General features: G+C 45.0%; 1 protein-coding gene across 1 annotated transcript; it reads right to left on the bottom strand.

Annotated features, from left to right (window-relative positions):
• Positions 1 to 425: 425 nt before the first annotated feature.
• On the bottom strand, positions 426 to 9,319 carry dll4 (delta-like 4). The gene is made up of 11 exons (XM_080881877.1): positions 8,821 to 9,319; positions 8,398 to 8,658; positions 7,951 to 8,008; positions 7,010 to 7,273; positions 5,035 to 5,095; positions 3,845 to 3,975; positions 3,445 to 3,614; positions 3,126 to 3,345; positions 1,892 to 2,627; positions 1,439 to 1,547; positions 426 to 921 (listed from the first exon to the last, which is right to left on the bottom strand). The coding sequence occupies exons 1-11, from the start codon at positions 8,872 to 8,874 to the stop codon at positions 916 to 918; spliced, it is 2,070 nt and encodes a 689-aa protein (XP_080738003.1). The 5' UTR covers positions 8,875 to 9,319; the 3' UTR covers positions 426 to 915.
• Positions 9,320 to 9,708: the final 389 nt, after the last annotated feature.

Below are 9,708 nucleotides of genomic sequence, written 5' to 3'. Positions count from 1 at the left end.
GCTGGCACTGCACTGACTGTTGTGCTCCTGTGGTTTTCTCTTCAAATCTCTGTTGATTTTCAAAGTATTTTTTTCCCCCATTGTTTTTGTTTATTTATTTTGGTAGTGCAAATCGATCCAAGGATAGACAGGGGCACACAACTGAGCATTCAAACCCCGTTTTTTAAGGCTTCTAGTGAATTTGGGCTGCATACGATCTTCACCCTTGCGCATGACGTGTCCACCCCCCCCAAATTTCTTTTTTCCACGTGATTGACGGCTGAAGATTAGTTTCAGACATTCAGAACTCAGCAGTGGTGAGGTTGGATTGTGACACGGGGTGAGTTCACTCGTCTAGACCCTGAGTCTTGCATAGCAGGCGAAGCTGGCTGGAAAGAAGGAGAAAGGTGGGGGGGCGGATTTGGAGTGGTCAAATCTTTAGGCACCTTTTCTTTTTTACTGATTGGTTGGCTGTCAAAGTCATCATGATTATCACACAAGGCCAGGTTAGATACACAGGGCGACAATCCACCCTTTATCTCTCTCTCTTTTTTTTTACTGTCCAGGATGGCCAAGGTTAGAAGTTTAATAATTTCACTGATGCTGTCGTCACACCTCGTGCAGTCAGTCTATTTTTTTGCCAGTCCATTTAACCATTGTCGCGACTGAGAGAGGTCCTTCACTGTACATGTGTTGCATACAAACACTCGGTCAAAGTTTTTCAATTCTGTCCTTTTTTTTGTTGTTTTTGTTTTTCTTTCCTTTTTGCAGAGCAGACTTTTCTGCCCTCTCCAGTTCTCAAGTGTTCCAGAGCAGCAGTGAACATCTAAAATGATCTCCAGTCTCTTCTCAGCATTTGTAAACAATCCAGAATATTACATTCTGCCTTGATTGTGTCTCCCCCCCCTCGTTCCCTTGCCTTCTGACACTCACAGTTTATACCTGTGGGATAAAAGAGAGAAAAAAATGGAGTTACACCAAATAATTTGAACAACATAAAAACAGCAAATTAAAAACAGTTTCCAAGCACTCCTTTAGCTCAAACGCACCGGTATCACTGTTATGTTTTGCTTGGAAGTAAACATCCTAAAAATTCCACTAAAAGCCACAGCACTAAAACATAGCACCTTTGAGACTGAGCAGAGCCAAACATGTGCGAGAAATCATTATAGGTTGTCACTTTAGGTCTTCATGTGGCCAAGATAAAGTGTAGCTAGCATAATTTATAGAAACCAATAATGCACGTGATTGCGTTTCCCCCCCAGCTTAGGTCAGAATACCAAAAAAAACAGGGAAAAACAGCAAGTCTCATCTTCTCCTATGAATGTTGGTGTACTAGTGAGGAATCGTGCACTTGAGACAACCTAATGGATGTCAAATAGAGGATCTAAGGCAATGCTGATGAAGACGTGATTTTATTTTATTTCATTTCATTTATTTATTTATTTATTTGCCTTACCTCAGTCGCTATGACGCATTCCTTCCTCTCTTCCGCTATAACAAATACCGACTGGTACATGGAGTCTCTCGAGGAGCATATTGTAGATATTCTACACTCTGGCTTTTCGCTGCAAAACACAAATCACACTTTGTGTTAATGCAAACTAGAAGCACATGGCAGAACTATGCGTTAGGTGTATACACATGCGGCGAAGCAGCAAAGAAGAGTACATAGCTAAGCACTTGTTCAATATAAACTCTGTGGATGAAGAGCAATGTATGGATGGGGGCCCACTGTTGGGTGCAAATGAGGATTACATGACAGAGGCTTCTCATACATAACAGTCATTTCTACTCAGCAGAGCCCTGTATATATACACACTATCTATGTGAGTGGAATAAATAGTTCTTTAACAGACATTATCGCAGCCAAGACGAGAGTATAAAGACATGCAAAGATGTTTTCTCTTACCTGTACACTCTACTCAAAGGCATTTTATCATCTAAACCCTTGTCATAAATAAGACTTTTATCCTCTTGTGACTTTTCGTCCTTGAACTCCTTTGATTTCGAGTTGTAAGGGTCCAAGTGATAGTTTTTATGAATAAAGTTTGATTTCTCTGAGTCACAGTCTACTTCCAGGCTGATTTTCTGGTTGGTGTTTTTGAGCTGGGACACTGGGATCAGGTTATCCCTCTGACTGCTGGACAAGTTGTTCATAGTCTCTGATTCTCTTCGCTGCCTCTGGGCTTGCCTGTGGATGTGCCTCAAGGCCAAGACCACCATGCACAGCACCACCAGTAGTGCCACCAGCCCAACAGCCAGAGAAACCGCCGCCCACTGGAAACCATCTTTGTTCTCTCCGGTGGTCACAGGAGAGGTGACGGCGAAATATTCGCATTGGGGTCCAGTGAATCCAGCGGGGCAGCTGCAAGTTGCTGGAGACTTGCCCGGCCCACCTCCCCCACTGCAAGTACCCCCATTGAGGCAGGCCCGAAGGGAACACTCGTTCAGGATCCGGTCGCAGTTTCGCCCTCCGTAGCCGGCAGGACAGATGCAGGTGTAGTCGTTGATTCGGTCCTGGCAGGTGCCTCCATTAAGGCAGGGGTTTCCAGCACACTCGTTGATGTTGATTTCGCAGCGCTGGCCGGTAAACCCTGCGCGGCAGCTGCACACACGGATGCCACCATGGAGCTGACACAGACCTCCTATGAAAAAAAGAGAAAGCGGATGTAGATCATAAGCATCAACGAATACAGGTTCGGAGGAAACTCAGAAGCTACCATTAGCAAACAGAGTGAGAGACGTTTCGACACTGAGGCGTTTCAAAATCAAAGACAGAGAACACAATCTCCGTAATCCCACCCGCGAGGCTGCTTGAGTTCACACATTTCCACTGAATCCACAGTGTGACCGCAGTGCTGCATATTGTTCTCCCAGCGCAGAACAATCCCAGAGCCCTCTGTGTTTACATGAGGACAGAAATTGAACTGCGCTGGCTATTTGTCCCCTTTCATCAACAACCACAGCAAGCTGTGGTGACATTTACAAGCTGCTGCTCGAAGCTGCTGAGTGTTTACATGGAGGACAATAGACACCAAGTTCCCACCAATTCCTGTTGTTCCAGTGGCAGGAATTGGAGTGGGGGGGGAAAGGGAAGTTCAGAAAAAAAGGGGGGGGGGGCAAAGAGGAAAGGAAGACTGTACCATTAGCGCAGGGAAGCGACGTGCACTTGTCCACTTTCTTCTCGCAGTTGAGCCCGGTGTAGCCTCTGGGACACTCGCACATGTAGCTGCGCCCGTTGTCCTTTTCCTTACATTTCCCCTTGTGGAAGCAGGGAGAGTCGGCACAGGTCAGCAGGCTGTGCTCACAGTGGGAACCCTCAAAGCCCTGGGGACAGGTGCACATGTAGCCACTCTCCAGATTCTTGAGAAATGGAAATAAAAACAAGTCAGTGAGTAAGTATGATCAGCAGTGAATGTTGAAACCTAAAGGTGGGCATGCACCGCTCAGTTTCCTACTTACTGTGCATGTCCCCCCATTCCTGCAGGGGTTGCTGTCACACTCCTTCATCTCCAGCTCACATTTGACCCCCGTGAAGCCTGGCAAGCATGTACACGTATAGCTTCCCTGGCCAGTGTTCATGCAAGTGGCGCCATTCAAGCAGGGATGGTGATGGGTGCAGAAGTTCAGGTCTGGATTGGGGGAGAGAGGAGAAGAGTGTTTGTTTACAGGGTGTCTGCAGGAGACACACACACACAACCAATCTACCCCCGGATGTGTAGAAAGCTATGAATAGAACACTTCAGAGGAAACCTAATTTACTAATGCTTTCAAGTTAATTCAAATGAAAACAGGGTGCAAGTAATATGAGAGCATCTTTTTAAAAAGGAATAGCAGCAGTGAGCCAAGTTGTCTGGCGTACCTTGGTCACATAATAGGCCTCCCCAGCCCTCCTGACAGTTACACTGCCACGGCAGCTGGCAGGTACCGTGCTTGCAGGCCGGGTACTTCCTGCACTCGTCACAGAACGTGCCCTGCCAGCCATCTCTGCATCTGAAAAATTAAAACAAAAACGAAAGACATTTAAAACATTAGTCTTTGTTTTTTTTCTCATGCTAAAAGTGTTGTGATTGCAGTCTTAAGCCATCAAATAACTCAGATTAAATATCCCTGTAACAGATTAATTGGATGTTAATATTAAGAAATCGGTTAACATCAGTAACTGCGTCATACCACAGTTGGACACAATCATTAGATGATTAATTAATGCATCACAGAAATCTGAAAAAAACAAACAAACAAACAAACTTTCACTTGGCTAAAAGTGAGATCTTGTAGTAGTAAAATCTTGTTAGTTCATCACTCATCACTCAGTGAAACTGCACTTTATTTGTACAGGTAGGTTATACAATGTATGTACAGCATGTGTAGACGTTAATGCTAAGAGTGGGGCTGGAAGCAGGGATCTTTATTGTGTTTAAAGATTACTAATTATAATATAATAATACCCAAGCAAAAATATTTTTTAAAGATTAAGATGCTTCCTAAAGGTTCCTAAGATCGTGGGACTTAAGATGCTCTTTTAAAGGTTAAAACATTTTTCTGTTACTTAGTGCGCAGAGACATGGGAGCAGCTTTACTGGTATCTAAAGGATTTAACCTTAATCTGGAATGGTTTTAGTGGTGGGAACGGTGGATTTGTGCCTAAAAAGAGGGCAAAAATAAAAAATCAGGAGGAATTTCCCACAGCGAGTGGGTGAGTGTGTGTGTGTGTGAATTATCCACGCTGGTGAGTGAGATAGGGCAGTGACAAGGAGGGAACATGGGAAGCGGAGAACTCAGTGAGTGATGCTGTGAAGAGAGGGCGCGGACCGAAACGCTGACGTGAACTTCAGCCTCACTTAATGAATCATATGGAAATATTTCAGCTCATGTGGATCCTCGGATGATAAAAGTGCTTTTGTTGCGCATAAACTGGGAGGCAGCTGAGTGAAGAAGTTGAGTGAAAAACAACCCAGGCCTTCCACATGAAAGGAGCTGACGCTGTGCCCATATGTGCTCCTTTCCTAACAGCCAACACATATTTCAACACTTGCAATTATTAATACTTACACACACTCGCCAGGTTTGGTGCAGTTTCCATTCCTCTCGCTGCAACCCTCCAGACAGATAGCTACAAGCAGAAAGAAGAGAGAGAAAAAAATGAAACTTACAGTAAGGGTGCTGCTCTTTTACTGTTCTTTGCCTGTTGTCCACCTGTTCCTCCTGACACAGGTGTGACAATTTCACATTTTCCATACTGTTAAAAATAAACCACAAGCTAAAATGTCACACAAGCCCCTTGCACTGCCATTAGGCACACAACAACCAAGGCTTTCCTTGAAATAGCCAACTGTAAGCTCTGTATATTAAAGTACACGGGGCCTTGGTGAGGCTCAACTTTCCTCAGAAGCCTCCATTTGATCTAAACCTGTCCGCCACACCCACAGCTGCCACTGGGTGGGTCGTTTGTGTGTGTGTGTGGGTGAGAGTTTGTTTGTCCTGTTTTAAGTGTACCGGTCATGACACTGATTCGCCGGGGCAACATATCAGGCGACTGACAGTAAGCGGCCGGTTTAGTCCAGAACAGATGCTCGCTCTCAATAGCAGACAGCTGTCACTATTGTTGTTTGTGGTCTGCCAGAACCATATTTGCAGCTGCCACTACCGCGCGCCCAACAATGGAAGGGGACTAAACATCGGTGGCGCGTGGCGGATAATAATGCTGCGATTAACCTTGGCGCGTGCAGTCGCCCGGGCTCCTTCTATCAATGCCCGCGCGCACCCCCTCGCGCCCTCCCCTCTCTCCTGCAGATTAAGTTACCGGGCACGCGCTTTCTGAAGGTACAGTAGTAAACAGAAATTAACAGCTCTTCCTTTAACTTACCTGGACAGAAACGGCAGGTAAATGTTCGCTAATACGCGTAGATTTAGCTTAAGTTAGCCAGCCATTTGTGTCACGTGACTACTACTACTACCACTGTGCGCAAGTGTCCACAGTGTGTGTTTCTGCATTAATGTGTTTGCTACTAAGCTCCTTCAAACTCTACACTATGGCCCCGAACGGCCGGGCTTGTTAAAATTTATGTATGGGAGCGTGTGAGCGAGAAGGCAAATTATGGCCTCTGAAAGATGCCCAATCTGTCTTTCTCATGTATATTTTCTGTAGTCAGTGGCGATTGATGTGTGTGTAATTGCAACACGTGAGCCCATCTGGTTAGAATTTGGCGCCACAGTCAAAATAGCACATGCCAATTTCTCTTTCACCGCCAAGTGACATGGATGACAGATCCGCTGTCACCCGTGTGGCCACATATCCAGCACATGGTAACTATTACTCTCACGGTGCCTCCTTCCAATCTACTCTTTGATTAATTTGTTTTGGTGAAAGGGGGCCCTTGGTATTGTGGAGCCAAATGGCATCGAGCCTCCTCATAGGCTCATTCAGAACTTTCCAAATCTTGGGAGTGCTGGTGCACGATCTGGCCAAGTGGGTTTGCACAAGTATAATGTGCCTGTTGTCGTGCTAAGCCTGCCCCCGCCAAGAAAACCCATATTCAATGAGTACCCACAAACCCACCAATTGCACGTCAGAATTACATGATTACAAATTATATGAAGCAAACAGCTATGAAAAATGCATTCCACACCAAAATTGCCTATCAGACTTGCCAGATATCATGAGGTCATGTCTAGTTATAGCACTCAAACATCCTGTGGCCTTGAGGATGATGACCTATGGGTTACACAACTCACATACTAGCAACAGCTGATATCAAACTTATGCATTTCTCTCTATAGGCAGAAACCATTATAATGATTATGAAGAGCAAAGGACGATGTACAGAAACAGATTCATCAGAGTATTGGACAGTTAACCACTTTAAGGTAAGGCCTGTCCACCAAATCCTGCAGAACACTATCCAAAAACTCATTACAATCAGATTGAGTTGAAGCAACTACAGACTGTGATCACCAAGAATAGACTACTGATAGCAAGTGAGCCAGACAGTTGTAAAACATAAAGATTATGTAGCTGGTTGCTTACGTTCTTCGCAGTATTTCCCCTTCCAGCCGGGCAGACAGGATAGCTGTCCATCACGGGTGCAGGTGTAGTGGCCGAATCGGTCATCCCTGGGCGTGCACTTTTTGGAACAACTTTCTCCGTAGTAACTTTCATTGCAGATGAATCGGTACGAATACTTCAGCTCTGTCTGCACATTGGCCAGTGTATCCTGAGACCAGTCAGTTCCTACACCAAGTTGTCTTTGGATGGTAAAGAGGCTAATCAAAGCGTCTTGGTTGTTGGTTTCTGAAAGAAGATGAAGAAAAAGAAAAAAGAGGAGAAGGAAGAGGAAGTCAGAACTAATGGAGGAAGTTTAGAGTTTAAACCTGCCCATGTCCTGGATTGATTATGGTTTTATGTCACTTATGCATCATAAATGGCTTGCGAGGTCAAAAGTCATCCACTTTTGCTTTAATAATCTGCCCAGTGCCAAGCTGCATCCCTTATCAAATCCCATACAGCTTAGATGAAAGATAAACTCAGGTTGAAATTTCCTCTTTCTTTCCGTCAGCAAAAACATTCCCAGGCCCAGTCCCCTCTTCCAAAGGGCAGAACAGAGTAAGGTGTAAAATACAGGAAGATGTAGTCAGGGGCTTTTGGCAAGCACTGAGTATTCTCACCAAAGCCCACAGCTCTTTCCCACGCCAAAAATAAACTAGAGGAAGTTCAATTGTATTGGGTATAAGAATGAAAAAGGTGTTCTGAAGTTCATAACAAAGGCATGAATAGGCGTGAAAATTGTCTGAAATGATGAACAATTAACGGGAGGTGGAGGGGGAACACTTCAGTGACTAAACTGCATTTAATAGCCCAATTTATTTTCTGCTTTCGTGCATGTTAAGTGTGCAAAAATTGTAAACCGACTGGAGTGTGTTAAACCTACAGACAGAGCTCCCTCCTGTGGCAAAAAAGGCTGCACTTACCTACAGGTAGGTTTCCATAAGGTGAATGCCAGGCTTCAATTATTAATGAAAAGGACCCCTAAAGAGAAAACATATGCCGTTAATACATGCTACAAATACTATAGCGATTAAAAAAAGAGTGCTCGCAATTTAGACGAGAGCCTAAATCTTGCTTATTTTTGTATTTCATAGGCTCCTGCTAATTGAGAAGAGAAATTTAAATCAGACTTAAGACTGCACGAGGAAATATGTGTCACAGTGATCACGAGAGCCTTTCTGGATTTTGAAATGAACGACATGGCAGCAGTCCAATCTGTTAGTCGAAAGAGTATTACCTAATGATATGGATTAGACTAGCTGACCAATAATCGGTGCGCTCCCAAAATGCATAGCAGTTCCCCGAAATCAACATAATAGCAATCGCTGTAGTGAAACAAATAAAGTGGATGTGCTGCTCCACGCCCTTACCGGCCAGCCAAAGTTGAAGGGTATTTGAATCGGTGTAGGTAAAGTGCCACTGTCCTTGGCGCTGAAAGAGTTTGTCCCCAGCACTGGTGTCATTGTACTTCCAAAGATGCAGTCACCTGGAGAGACCACAGCCTGATAGTTCTTCAAGCAAATTCTAAAATAAGTCCTGCAGTTGGGTTTGCATGCATCTCCGTTTGCAAGCAGACCTTTGTGGTTTTTAAATTCGTGGAGATCCAGCTCAAAAACTCCGGATCCAAATACCTAAAAGAGAAGGAAATATTATTTAAGAAAACGCCGTGCAGCTACATGAAGCTTATTCTGTTATTTAAAAAAAGGAGGGGGGTAAAAATTAAACAGTCGGCTCTCCATCTGGTTTCGCCGAGGTCTCAGGACCACCAAGGAGATGTAGATCCTCTTTCATACCTGTGATATTAACGTGGTGCTAAATGCGATGGTAAAGGTGAACCAGGCTGCCATCCTTCTTGTTTCTCCAGGGCAGCCGCGTCACCAGCCACTCACGCAGCAAAACCTTCTTATTCCGAAGTATTGACGCCGAGGTAAACAAATAGGGTATTGAAAAAAACCCTTCCACGAAACACTATAAATCCTCCACTCCCGATTAGTCCTCAATAGCTCCTTGTTGCCGTGCGTCAAAAGCGTCCAGAGGAAGCGTTTCCAATCTCCAAGTTATCCAAAGGTGAGGGAAGACCAATATCCACAGCTGTGTCCCACTCCGTCAGCAGGCGTCCTCTCCTTGCATGATATTGTACTCCACAATGGTCAACTCCTCTGTGTGCGCGCGGCTCAGACCTTGTTTTGGTGCTCAAGTCGGTGCGTCAGTGCGCCACGGACGTTCATCACTCGTCTTATTACTACTGAATGAACCCTAGTGTGTCTCCTCCCAGATATATAGACTACCACTGCGCTGCTCATTACATAAACTGCCACTCACCCAACTGGCACCGCCCACTTTACATATTCAACCCCCTTCTCTTTCCACCCCAACAATTATCCAGATTTAATACCCACTGGCAGAGAGATGACTGACCACCATGGATACCGGGCGATTATTAACAAGCCCCCAACATCTGCTGACTTATTTTTAGCGCACAATATGCGGGGCGCACATTTAGACTTTTTTTTTTTTGCACAATGAGAGGGGACAGCGCAGGAGAGCCGAAACTTCGAGAATGGAGAGCAGAAATTCAATTACTGTCCTACTCTCCTTGTACCTTCCTTAACCCCCGGTTCCACTCAATTGCACGCCTAATTAGCCCTTACTGCAGCACTGGAGCCTCGCACACACCTCCT

This window comes from Rhamphochromis sp. 'chilingali' (genome assembly GCF_963969265.1).
Source record: "Rhamphochromis sp. 'chilingali' genome assembly, chromosome: 5".
Classification (NCBI taxonomy): Eukaryota; Metazoa; Chordata; class Actinopteri; order Cichliformes; family Cichlidae; genus Rhamphochromis; species Rhamphochromis sp. 'chilingali'.
This window is presented reverse-complemented; position numbering and strand designations above follow the sequence as displayed.